At 40.1% G+C, this 14,319-nt stretch overlaps 1 protein-coding gene across 1 annotated transcript; it reads left to right on the forward strand.

Moving 5' to 3' along the window:
* Positions 1 to 9,256: 9,256 nt before the first annotated feature.
* Positions 9,257 to 13,047, forward strand: LOC101157239 (claudin-7). Its single transcript, XM_078930871.1, has 2 exons — positions 9,257 to 9,413; positions 11,256 to 13,047. The coding sequence occupies exons 1-2, from the start codon at positions 9,349 to 9,351 to the stop codon at positions 12,076 to 12,078; spliced, it is 888 nt and encodes a 295-aa protein (XP_078786997.1). The 5' UTR covers positions 9,257 to 9,348; the 3' UTR covers positions 12,079 to 13,047.
* The last annotated feature ends 1,272 nt before the right edge of the window (positions 13,048 to 14,319 follow it).

Raw genomic sequence — 14,319 nt, forward strand, 5'->3', positions numbered from 1 at the left:
AGAATTTAATTGAAATGTATAAATAATTGCATATATTTAAAAAAGACTAGTATAACAAAATTAAAAAAACAAACAAACAAAAAAGTTTTTTTTTATTTAAAGTTCATCTTTCACACGTGATTCCTGCTGATTTTTATGCCAGGGGGCGGGGCCTGTTTCCTGCTTGGCAAACTGTGCTCTGATTGGTCAGTGCATCTGGTAGCAGAACATCCTGATTGGCTGTTTTTGACAGCTGTAGTTTGAGAAACTGTTAGTCCACTGTTATTCATCAATTTTAAAAAATAAAAATAATTATCAGCACGGCAGTTTGTGGTCTCAAAACGGCAGGACTGGTATCTGCTTTTCTCTAATATTTTCACTGTTATGATTATTATTATTATTCTCTTTGGACAAACCACCTTCTTCTCAATTACTGGTTTAGCATTTTGACTAGAAAAAGGCAAGAACAGGAATCATACATTTTTTCTAAATAAAAAAAAAACTAAATAAAGTAAAACTATACAACTCTAATCATAAATAACTCAAAACTAATACATCTTGATATTAAACGCAGTTTATGTACAGAGATGACTAATATGGATGTAGCTAAAATAGACGGAGACTATGAGACATTTGAGGCTAAAAACGACACAAAAAGTTTGTTTTTTGCTTGTTTTTGGTCATTTAAAGCAGTTTTTGTTTTTATTTTTAGCATGGACTCCTTTTACAGAGCTGCCTGTCTACTGTAGGCCAAGTCAAGTCATGAGAACCTGCTTTTTTTATATAACCTGCTTGTTATAGTTTACAATTCTATAACAGCAGCCAAAAAAAAGAACAATGGGAAAAAAAAGAAAAACACCTGTCAAATTAGACCCCGTGGGTCTTCCAGGGTTAAAGAAGAAGAAAGAGACAAACAGAGAAACACTGGAACATCTAAGACAAACAGAAAGAAAGAAAGATGAGAAAAGAATAAGAAGCAGATGGAAGAACACAAAATCACTGATGAAGGACAGAAAAATAGTTATTTGTTGCACCAGGAGGCAGATGAAAACACCGACTGCTGAAAGACAAACTGTGAACCTGTTCGTGTTTTATGGAACAGCGAAGAGAAGTTTGCTGCAGCAGTGAGAGAACAGAAGGCAGACGGGGATCGAGCCAATCGGATTGTCTGTTATTACAACCTTAGGAAGTGCAAAAAGAAGAGAAAAACTGAAAAAATCTGCTTAAATTTTATCAGCAAATTATATTAATCAGTGAACAAAGCCTTTTCAAACGTACTAATGTGTGACATAAAGATGTTATTATTATATTTTAATATGATTTTATTTATAAGCTTCCGGTTTCAGAAAAACCCTTTTTTTCAAATTAAAATACTACTCCAAGACATTTAGCCTAAAAATCTTGAAACAGTAGTATATTTGTTTACAAAGAGTCAATGAAACTAAGTTTGCAGCTTTAAAGTTACTTTTTTTGTTTGTTTGGTTTTTTTTTTTTTTAGCTTTTGAGCGTTGGGCTACTAACTTTAGTGATCCGAACAAATGAGTTATATCGCTAGAGGAGACATCACGTGGTTCCTCGTGGGAGGAGAGCACCGCCATCTTGGTGAGGTCAAGTCACTGCTGCAGTGCATGCATGTGAACACATTTTTTGTGTAATACCAGTTCATTGTTTGTGTTTCAACTTCCAAAATCAGATAAATGAGTCCATGAAGGAGGAAGGTTTATCATTTCACAGGTAAGTATTTTGATTTTTCTCTTTTAATGCTGCAGGGGCTTCATTAATCATACACATGTTGACATGCATGATGCTGCAGGGCTGTTATCAACATGCTGCATGATGTACGGATAATGTGCTGTCGACATAAATGTAAACTTTATTTAGTTATACCTATATACAGCAGACTAGGCTATTATAGTAATATAGATTTATACATTTCTGACTCAGTGACTGAACTTTTCTTGCAGGTTTCTAATGGATTCCGACTTAATAAAAAAGTGGATCTTAGCTATCAAAAGAGCTAATCCAGATGGATCACTGTGGTACCATCTAGTAATACAGTCGGACTGTTCAAAACATTTTGTGGAAACACATTTAGATAAGAGGCCAGACTGTTTGCTTGAAACCCGACACCAAACCATCTGTGTTACACAAATTGATCACTCACATGAATCAGTATAAATCTATTGTTTTTCTTTGTTGTTGTTGTTTTTTTTTTTAGGGTAAATCTATTGTTCACTTTTGGACTTCTTTTGAATATTTATTTTTTTATTATTATTGTTATTATTAATAAGATTATCTTTTATTTTTTATTGACTTATTATTTATTTATTGTTATTATTTATTGTTTGTATTGACTTACTATTGATTTATTATTATTAATATTATTGACTTATTGTTGGGTTTTTCTAAATAATTTAAATTAAATGTCAAAGAGGTCTAAAACTTCTAAATGTTTAGAAATTATTTTTAAAAATTCTTTGTAATAATTTTTTTATATGTAAGAAGTCCTGCAACAATGCATTTTCATCAAAGTTGGAGCTTTTAAGGCTGACTGTTTCTCTTCTTTAACAACAACAAATGATGTATCTATATATATATTATATATATTTATACATATATTTACATATATGTATAAATATATATAAATGTAAAAATATATATATTAAATGAAAGCTACTTAGACGCCACTAAAAGGAATAGAAATCACTGTCATGTGGGCGTCGTCGACCTCACCAAGATGGCGTCGCGCTCCGTCACCGTCGGCCAGCCTTCTAAAGCGGGCGTGTCTCCTCTAGCGATATAACTCATTGGTTGAGCTACTAACTTTGGCGGTCCGAACCAATGAGTTATATCACTAGAGGAGACATCACGTGATTCCTCATGGGAGGAGAGCACCGCCATCTTGGTGAGGTCAACTTACTGCTGCAGTGAATGCATGTGAACACATTTTTTGTGTAATACCAGTTCATTGTTTGTGTTTCAACTGCAAAAATCAGAGAAATGAGTCCATAAAGGAGGAAGGTTTATCATTTCACAGGTAAGTATTTTGATTTTTCTCTTTTTATGCTGCAGGGGCTTCATTAATCGTACACATGTTGACATGCATGATGCTGCAGGGCTGTTATCAACATGCTGCATGATGTACGGATAATTTGCTGTCGACATAAATGTACATTTTATTTTGCTGAACCTGTATACAGCATATTAGGCTATTATAGTAATATAGATTTATACATTTCTGACTCAGTGACTGAACTTTTCTTGCAGGCTTCCAAAGGATTCAGACTTAAGGAAAAAGTGGATCTTAGCAATAAAAAGAGCTGATCCAGATGGATCACTGTGGTACCAACTAGCAATACAGTCTGGATATGTTCAAAACATTTTGTGGAAACACATTTTGATAAGAGGCCAGACTGTTTGCTTGAAACCCGACACCAAACCATCTGTGTTACACAAATTGATCACTCACATGAATCAGTATAAATCTATTGTTTTTCTTTGTTGTTGTTGTTGTTTTTTTTAGGATAAATCTATTGTTTACTTTTGTACTTCTTTTGAATATTTATTTTATTATTATTATTATTATTGTTATTATTATTAATAGACTTATTTTTTATTGTTTATTTACTTATTATTTATGTATTATAATTATTTATTGTTTGCATTGACTTACTATTGATTTAATATTATTATTACTATGATTATTATTATTATTATTATTAATAGACTTGTTTTTATTATTATTTATTGACTTATTATTTATTTATTGTTATTATTTATTGTTTGTATTGATTCACTATTGATTTATTATTATTTGTATATTATTGACTTATTGTTGGGTTTTTCTAAATAATTTAAATTAAATGTCAAAGAGGTCTAAAACTTCTAAATGTTTAGAAATTATTTTTAAAAATTCTTTGTAATAATTTTTTTATTTGTAAGAAGTCCTGCAACAATGCATTTTCATCAAAGTTTGAGCTTTTAAGGCTGACTGTTTCTCTTCTTTAACAACAACAAATGATGTATCTATATATATATATCATATATATAAATATAATGTATTTACATATATGTATAAATATATATATAAATGTAAAAATATATATAGTATATAAAAGCTACTTAGACACCTCTAAAAGCAATAGAAATCATTGTCATGTGGGCGTCGTCGACCTCACCAAGATGGCGTCGCGCTCCGCCACCGTCGGTCAGCCTTCTAAAGCGGGCGTGTCTCCTCTAGCGATATAACTCATTGGTTGAGCTACTAACTTTAGCGGTCCGAACAGCTGCTTTAAGTCACGTGACGTGTCGAGACAGCCGGATGTGGTGAACAGAATCCGGTAGTTTTCCAAAATAAAACTCCATTCAGAATCAGAAAATAAAATAATAACCTACAATAGTATGCATTTTTTTCCTGTCTGCGGTCCAGACAGGAAAAAACACAGCAGTATAAATGGTTTTGTCCAATTAGACAAAACCATTTATACTGCTGTGTTTTTGATTGACCACTAGAGGTCCTCACAGGCCAACTGAACCACCATGAGATCTGCTTAGAGGTACAGTTTTGTTTGTTGAGGAAGGGTTGAAATAAAGTTATTTCATTCATTTGAAGATGATGTTTTGCTTTTTTATATTCATGTCAGAACGTCAGGAAACTTCAGTCGTCATGGAAACAGACAAATATCTTCAGCATCGTTACAGTGAAGACCTCCGGAGGAAGCTGAGATGTTCCTTCATGGAAGATTTTTCATTTTAATTAGCTGTTCATCTTATTTATGTCCTGCCATGCAGCTTCTGTGTAGACATTCACAAAAATCTGTTTTTCTGCCCCGTAGCATCAGCAACAGCAGCAACGGCAGCAGCAGCCACAAAAGCAGCAGCAGCAGCAACGTAGAGTAAATGTGCACTAACAAAACACTAATTCTTTCCAAAAACAATAAAGTGATGATGATAAGGCAGCATGACAGGATGAAGAGCTTTAATCCGGCTGAGTTGCTCTATTTCCATGACAGTGTCTGCAGCTGTAGCTCCACTTTCTCACATGAGGAAGTAAACACGAATTTCACCGGTCATCGCCACGACGATGGCCTTTTGTCAGAGTGTTGGACACATCACTCTGACCCATCGGGTCGCTGAACTAGAATCTATTGCAGGGAGGTTCTGGCTGGCAGCTGCAGAGCTTCACTCGTTCTTATTGGAGCTAAAATGAACCACAATCCATGTTTTTATCCGATGCTGGCAGCAACATGGCACAGAGTTTTGGTTCGGTACCATCCCAAGTTAAAAATAAGTCGTTCCTCTCTCAGAACAACAGAACAAGCTGCTTCTGGCTGAGATGTTGTTGCTTTGTAGATCTGTTCAAAGAGGCTCCATGTTCTCTGGCTCAACCAGCAGTCGGAGGTTGAAGTGGAAATCAAGAGTCGGACGCTGAAGGTCGCTCAGAAATCATTAAATAAAAATCCCCCTGACAGCATTCTGAATCCAAACAAGAATCGGCAAATAAACTATCGTGATAAATCGTCAAATCGATTTTTTCCTACACCTCAGCGACCTTGTTCCTCATTCTGAGCATTACTTCATCCCAGGATCAGGACTTAAGTATGAGATCTCTTATTTTTGACTTTTCTAAAATCCCTTCCTCCTCTAGTTGGGCTTGATGTTGCCCACATAGTTTCTTCTGGCCCATCCTTACCCAGGAATGAAGCTGTTGACTCAGTGTGGTCGGCTGAACCCCTGAAGGGGGCTTTTTCCTCCACGTTTGGTTTGTGACGCCGGAGCCAGGGCCGACCAGCACAGCAAAGGCCGGAACTCAAGACACGGCATGTGGGCCAGAAGCGCCAGAAACTGTCCCAAAAATGCCTGGATTGTGACATGTTTGCAGAATAACTGACACTTAAAGAACGCTCAGGGAGAAAACCTGAAATCTCTGGGAAGTAAATCACCAAAAAAACAACCACTGCTGGGAAGGCTGAGTCTTTGAATTAGAGAAGGGATTAGTCTGCACAAAAAGAAAAAGAAACACACAAGATAAAACTTTATTGACAGCTCAGAAAATACATAATAACAAAAAAAATTAAAATGGAATTTTCTTAAAATGGGAACAATTCTGAAATCTGAATGAGCTCATTTGATCTGGGGGTTTGAAAGCTGCTAAATGAAGCTTCGTTCATGTGGATTAAACTCACTGATCTGTTTAAAACAAAAAACAACAACAAGCTTGAGGCACCGGCTGCATCCTGAGGTGTATTTGTGATCATCTCTCAGCAAATTTTGGAGCAATAGTTTGGTAAAAAAATTTAAAAAAGCCACTTTAATCTTTGTTATTTTGGTTTTGATGCTGTTTCGTCCGATTCTCTAAATCTAACCATAAATGTTTTTTGTTTTAGCTTCCAAATCAAAACTTGCAGAAAACCCCATCAGCATGTCGCTGAGGTTGACAGAACTTTGGTCCAGGAGTCCTGTGGATGCTCCAGATGTTCTGAGTCTGGATCCACGGTAGTCCAGTGAGGCCTGCAGGGTTTCTATCTCCTGATTTCACCTCTCGGAGTCTTTTTCCTCGTTCCACGTCTGGATGATGGCCCTCCCTGTGCTTCGTCTGAAAGCTGCAGAAACCCCTTTTCGTCTCTGACACGTCTTTTTTCTTTGTAGCTGGAGATTGTGGCCGGTTTTTGAATTCTTCTGGACTCTTCGCGCGGCAAAACTTCACACCTCCTTGTTGCACAAACTAAACTCAAGTTCCATCAATTAGCTGGTTGAAGGTAAAGGCGGCAGCTCTTTCTGACCCCCTCGTTGATATTCAGACACATTTTTCTGGCTGGATTCGCCGTCACCTGGGCGTCCAGTCTCGGCGGCGGCGAGCAGAGCTGCAGGCTGACCTGAGCCGCCTGGTTAATATGCAGGGTGTCCAGATAAGGCCTCTGGGTGCCTCATAAGAATGGCTTAGTGTTTGAGAGCGTGTGGACGTTGCCCTCTCAGGGATGGATTACACCCTAATCCCATTATGATGCTGCTGCCATGTGAGGGCTGATTGGAAGGATTAGAAACCGAAGGAGTCTGACAACCAGATCACCAGCAAACCGCCGCCTCGACGCCACTAAGACAGTCTTATGGCAACTGAGAAGAGTGCAGATGATCTACAGGAAAGGAGATGTTGCCCTGTAATCTGGGACTACATTGACATGGTATGTAGCACTGATATCCTCTGGATTTTGGTTCCATCAGGGATTATTTAGACTCCAGAGCAACAAAAATGTGACGGGATTAAAGAAACTTTAAAATCTGGAGTCAGTTTGACTTATAAATGTAAATTTATTCAGTGTATCCTCGAGATTACAGAAAGAAAAACCTCCTATGATGTTTTTTATCTATGGAATAGGGAAAATTTGAATGAAAAAAGTGGAAATTAAATGATCGTTCTGACATTTACTAACTGAAAAATCCAATAATATGTATTGAAATTATTTGAAATTCCTTCAACTGTCAGATTTTATCAAATTGATCAAAACGTTCTCTTTTGTTAAGATCATATTATTCAAAGGTTAAAAGGAAGAAATATTACTTTTCATGAGACAAATATATCAAAAACACAAACTTAATATTTTGCCGAGTAACAAAAAGTCTTTTTGTTAAAACAAAAACAACAAATAAACACTTCTGAATTGAATTAAACGTTATTTATCTCACAGAGAAGAAATGCACCGGTCGCCAACTGAAAAGGAAAAACAGGTCAAAACAAACAAAACAATCGCTGATCAATAATAAATAAGCAAATAAATCCATAAATAAATATTCATCCAGGGCTGCTCAGTGATTCCGTGGTTGGCGTTCTCACTAAAAGGGATTCTGGCGGGTTAAGAAAATGGATGGATGGAATAAAAAGGTAAATATTAAGATGTTTTTTTTCCAACATTCTTCTTATTGTTGTTCTGAGACACAACAAGAAAATGTCAGACAGAGTCATGGAAACCTGGAATCAATAATGATATTTCTGTTTTTTCTACATCTTGAGTTTTCATGAAAATATTAATACTTAGTAAATAAAAAGGAAACTTTGTGAGTTTTAAAAATGTCCATTTGTTCTTAGGAGTAATGATAAGAGAATAGCAGCATTTTCCTTTCTTATTTAAAAATCAATCCAGGAATCTTTGATATTTCTCTGTTGTTCATATGATGATGTCGTGCAGCAGTCCTGTTCTTCCTGCACCTTTGAGCAAACATTTCACCAACTCACCAACGTTTGCACGCACCGACCCGGAGAAAATGAGTAAGAATGATGACATCACAGCGGGAGAAACCATCAGGAAAAAAAAAATGAACGTTCTTATGTTAAGAATTGGGCTTAAAAAAAATAAGGTTCAAAATCCACCAACCAAACCAAAAAACACGCATCGGGATATCCAAAGGAAATTCTAAAATTATTGTGGGATGCCCTCGGGAAAAAAAAAAGTGTGAAATTTACGTTTTCCACAATACAGGACTAGAAAAAAAATATATATATATTTTATACTGTATTCATCCCTCAATGGGGAAATTCTTCTCCACATTTGACCCATCCCCTTGGGGAGCGGTGAGCTGCAGCGCGCTCGGGAGGCAGTAGTGTTAAGGGCCTTGCCTAAGGACCCCCACTGGGTGATGTTAACTGCTCGCCATTGATATGGTAATTGCCCCCCAGTACCATTGCTTATTCCCCTCCGGGAATCGAACCCTGGATTCCTGCATGGTAGCTTGTCACCTTACCAACTGAGCCACCCAGCCACATTAAGTTTAGTTCAAGCGATCTTAGCAAAATTTCACACACATGCCACCAGAGAAAGTTTGCAACCTCGACCAAAGTGTGGTTGACCTTTGACCTCAGGAGTAGGCCACCATCTTCAGGAAAAAAATCCCCTTTAGTACCTTCCATCAACCGCCGCCTCTTAACGCCTCTTGAGCTACTTTGGGGAAAATGTTTGTAGATTTTGAACGGCGTTGGAGTGGCGAGCCCCTCGAAAAGTGGCGTTCATCTTTTGCTCGCACATTTTTTTCCCGGAATATTTTGACGCACGAATCGCCGGCTCCAGCTGAAAGACACAATATGCAATGTGGACACATTAAGGATGTGGGCGTGGCTAAAGTGGTTGCCATGGAAATTCAATCAATCATAGTCACATTTTCTCAGGTCAGATATAAAACAAGACATTGTGTTTCAAACTTTTGAGATAAAGATATGTTTTTAAAAATGAAGTTTTATTGTTTTTTTTCTGGTTTTGAGTCGAAGATTTTGGCTAAAAAATGTAAATTTTTGATCATTTTAACATTTTTAGATCCAGAATAAACTTTTACGATTCTACATACACTGTGAGAAACTATGTGGGAATAGTGATGTGATCAATGTTACGCTCTTTCCTTGGAGAAATCAACAGGCGTGTGCGTTCCTGCCGGACCTGTCTTCTCAGGTAAAGTGTTCCACAGGTTTGACAGAACGTGTGTCGTTTCCCACAGGGCTTTGCTGCACTGTTGGCTTGTGGGTCGTGCTGTGACCGGCGCCGTACCAAAGGTCTGTTTGGGAGAAATGAGGGATGAGAAAATGATTAACCTGCTGGGTCTGTGGGATGCGTGTCACTATCGGAGCCGTCAGCCGGCGTGCGGGACAGGTGAAGGTCTGCAGGAAGGACGCGGCGCTCAGGCTTAGAGGGGGGGAAGCAGGCGGGGATGAGAGGCAGACGATGCTCGGGACCCCCGACTCTGGAAGCATCCGTCGTCCAGCTTCACCTCTCCTCTCTTGGAGCAGACAGTGACAGTTAAAAGTCCTCCGAGTCCCGTCAGTGTTCTGAGGACGAGGTCTGACAACAGTCATCAGCGCTGGCTGTCCTGCATCTTCATCTCCTACCTCCTCATCCTCCACTGCAGCGGCAGCTTCAGCGCCGACAGAGGAAGGAGTCCACTCAGAAAGTCCAACCAGTCCGGCGCCGTTTCCTCTGAGGTAACGCAGGAAGTTCTTGGCTTGTGATGGAGAGACGTTATGGTCTCCTGTGGGATTGGAAAGATGCTCTGACTCCACTACGGCTGCTGTAACGACGTCTCTCACCTTTTAATGAGGGTTGCTTTGAAAGTTGGCTTTCCGTGTCTGACCTTTGCATCTGTTTGCAAACTTTTTTTTGCACCTAAAGGCGACGATGATGAGGACCTCGTCTCCCGACAAGACGCCAAAATGACATGTTTACACAATTTCACACACTTTCGGCACTCTTATATTTGCACACTTGTGTATACTGTTTGTTTGTTTTTTGATATTGTGTTACGATGTTCCTTCCTCGCTGTTCTTGCACTGATGGCGATGCTTCAATCTCATTGTACAACGGATAATGACAATAATCAAATCTAATCTAATCTAAAATCTGATTCATCAGCATGAGAAGTCAGGAATTTTAGACTGTATTTACAGAAAATGATCCAAACTTTTTGTGAAGGTTTTGTGGTGGATTTAAGGAAACATCTGCTGCTTCTCCACATAAAATGATGCACTTACAGTAAACGTATTGTGACTTTTGAGCCACATGTCTGACAGTTACAAAAATGTGGTCATATGGTCATGCTTGTCCTTTTAAAGGAGCTTGTTTGGATTTAGATGTTTTTTTTCTTACTTCAGCTTTTCTGTTTGAGGAAACAAACAATGACTGTCAAACCTTTTCAACTTTAGAGAAAGGAAGAAATGCTGGCAGGTGTGTTGGAACGAATAGAACCTCATTTCTTTCGCATTTTACAACATCCAGGCAGCTCTGCAATAAACACAGAGATGAAGGGAAAATCGAGCAAATGAAGAAGAAAAATATTAGATGTTTCCAATATCATCAAATTAAGCATCAGAGTGGGTCTTGAAGTCAATTGGGGCAAAACCATGAAGATTTTCAAGAACAAGCATCATGAATTTCAAGCCAGTGACGTGAGCTGATGCCGGGTTTGAAGCTGAGGATTTTGGTCTTCTGGTCAGAGACGATTCTGGCTCCTCGAAGACACCGGGCAGCAGTGGATGCGGTTTGTTGGACTCCGTTTAGCTTGTGCTACTTCACAGCAGACGGCTTGATAAAGAAAACTCAGGATCAGTGTCATGAATGTCTGGATGTATTCCTCATGGTATTGTGGTTTTTTTGTTGGTAGGATAAATTGGGATAAGTGGGATGTTCAACCATCTCTCAACGAGTCCACCTCTCTGAGTTGTTCTGATGAATTGTGGGGTTTTTTTTGGTCAAAAGCAGCGTAATGTAATTTTTTTGTTTTTCTCGTCCGTCTCCTCGTAGATTTCCTGATGGCTTCTGCGGCTCTGGAGCTGATGGGTTTCCTCCTGGGTCTTCTGGGAATGCTGTGGGAACCCTGGTGGCCACCGTCCTGCCGTACTGGCAGATTTCGGCGCACATCGGCTCCAACATCGTGACGGCGGTGGCCAACATGCGGGGCTTGTGGATGGAGTGCGTGTATCAGAGCACGGGGGCCTTCCAGTGTGAGACCTACAACTCCATGCTGGCCCTGTCCTCCGACCTGCAGGCGTCCCGCGCCCTCATGGTCATCTCCCTGGTGTTGTCCATCCTGGCCGTCCTTTTGGCGGTGCTGGGGATGCAGTGCACGGTCTGCCTGGGGAGCTCGGGCGCCCTGAAGGGTCGGTTGGCCGGCACCGGCGGGGGGTTGTTTCTCGCCGCCGGCCTGCTGTCCCTCATACCCGTGTCGTGGACCACGCACGAGGTGGTGCAGACCTTCTACCGCCCCAACGTGCCCTCCAGCATGAAGTACGAGCTGGGGGAGTGCCTGTACCTGGGTCTGGCCTCAGCGCTCATTTCCATGCTGGGCGGGGGGCTGCTGAGCGTGTCGTGCTGCGAGGAGTCGGACGGCAGCCGAGGCAGACGACACGGGCCGGGGTATCCCTACCCGGGGGTCGCCAGCACGGGGGTTCGAATGACTTCCCAGACCTACCGCAACCCCACCCTGCAGGTGGGGGGAGTCGGCGCCACCAGCAGGGGGCAGACGCTTGTCCGCAGCACAAGCGGCAGCTCGGGGTCGAACCCTCCAGGGGTTCAGGGGAGGAAGAAGCCCACGGCTGCAGGTTATGACGTCACAGGATACGTCTGATGCTCCTCCCCCTCTGCTCTGGACCTTTACTCAGACGTTCACGGGTGGGTTTGCTTTTTCACGCTTTCTCAGAGGGACTGACACGAAAAAACCAGATCTTCTGCTCGCTCAAAATATTTAGACACACGTGATGTTTTTTGTGAAACGCTGTCATTTTTAAACATTGAAAATGTTTGGAGGCAATCGAAACATGTTTGTTCATCTTAAATAATCCTAATAAAAGTTCCAACATTAATTTAGAAACGGAAACACGTTTAAAATAAATCCTTTCACGTGAAAAACACATGGAAGCCTTTATTTCTTTTGATGTTAAAGACGCACTTCCATAAAAAAGAGGGTTTGGGCTGTTTTTGACGAGTTTCTGAGGATGGAGGTGACGGGAAGGGAGGGCGGGGTTGTTCTCAAATATGGATTTTCCATGCTAAAAATGGCAAAATCGTGATGAAAAGACCACTGGGAACACTTTGAAAATAGATCAGAAGAGGATGGGAGCGGGACTTTAAAGACATTGGAAACGAAAACCCAGAATTTAGTCTCAGAAAATGAAGCTTCATGGTTTCAAACTCTTGTTGTCACATCCTGTCAATGGTTTGAGTCAGAAGAGCGACTGACAGACGGTCAGAACATCCAAGCGGGTCGTTCACAGAGTGCAGAAGGAAAACGTCCAGCAGAAAACTGGAAGAACCGAGGAATTCCATCAGGAACGTGGAGGACCATCACAGGGAACGGAGTCAGAACATCAGGAACCTCCAGACACAGATGTGGATCGCTAATGTCGCCTCTGATGTCCGAAGAAAAACGGAAACTGTTGCTCAAAGGTCCAAAATTCTCTTTTCAGTTGGTTTTCCAACACAAAACGTTTGTCCATTGATGTTCTGATCGACTAAATGTAAAGTTTTCATCATCGACAGAAAGATTTCTGTGCTGAAATACATTAAAATAATTCTGAAAATCTGTTTCTGTCTGAAACATTTCCAGGTTTTCTTTTCATTCATCTTCCTTCTTGTTTTTCTCTGAAAAGAGACTTTTTCAAAAATCCTGTTTGGGTTTGATCACAAAAGTGTTCAAAGACGACTTTTTGTTTTCTTTTTTCGATCGTACTCTGAGATGTTCAAAGTGAAAGAAAGAAAGAAAGAGGTCTGGTTGCCGTTAGCAACAAAAAGACAACTCAATTCAAATGTTTAAGAAGACACTGAGAGCAGGATGGATGAAAAATGTTGATGTTTTGACTTTAAAACCATCCTGAAAATAATGAAATGACTTTTTTTTAAAAGCAGAAACATCCAAAGCCAAACTAAAAAGTTTCTCTTGAGTCGGTTTTTCTCCTTCCTAAAGATGAAGTGACATTAGATCAATGTTTTTGAGATTTTGCAGGCGTTTGATCAGAACAGGAACTCTGATTCTGTAAATTTAATTTCCCTTTTTTGAGCCTCAAAAAACCTGCAGATCTGGACCAGAACCAAACCTCATCCCGGTTCTGATGCTGCGCCTTCACTCCTCAGAGAAAGAAACGTGTAAAAACATCATAGACAGAAGAACGTTTGGATCGGTCTTTGTCCTTCAAATTCTGTTTAACAGGTGAGTTTCGCCTCTTTTGCCATAAACAGAGAAAGATCACAGCCCTGAACTGGAGGCAAACAGAAGTCCTGAAGCTAAACAGAGCTGTACAAACAGACGCCTCATTTCAGCCCCAGCAGCAGTTTCAGCCTCATAAATAGGTCAAACGCCGCGCCAACGGACCAACTTTAGGCCTGAAAAGCTGTTTTTGACAAACGGGGAGGGGCCAGAAAAACAGACAGACTTCCTCGGACAGAAGTCCCTGGAAAAAGGACTGAAGGATTCAGACGTTTCATCTGCGTCTGGCCTCTAAAGCCCGTTTTGTTTGCTCAGTGCACCTTCACAATAAAAGCCCTGTCTGGGAGCTGCAGACAGTTTCTCTGACCCGGTCCGTTCCAGTCCAGTCCGACTTCCATTACATTAAGATCACTGCTGGTTTTGTTTTTCTGTCAGCTTTTAACAGTTACATCTTATCACAGAAACTTGCTTTTTCTAGTAGTTTCCTTCTGCAGCTAAAATTGGGTCATTGGTTCTGTTTGGGTTCTATTAGTTTCTGTTGAAAAAACCTTCGGGTTCGCGGTTTGAACTGAACACAGGGGAGCAGCAAAATGCTGGAATTAAAACCAAACAATGTGGTCAAAATTTTGGAAAGAAAAAACATCAATTAAAAAAAACTGCTTTGAT

Source organism: Oryzias latipes, chromosome 14 (genome assembly GCF_053564925.1).
Source record: "Oryzias latipes strain Hd-rR chromosome 14, Olatipes_Hd-rR_3.1".
Taxonomy (NCBI): Eukaryota; Metazoa; Chordata; class Actinopteri; order Beloniformes; family Adrianichthyidae; genus Oryzias; species Oryzias latipes.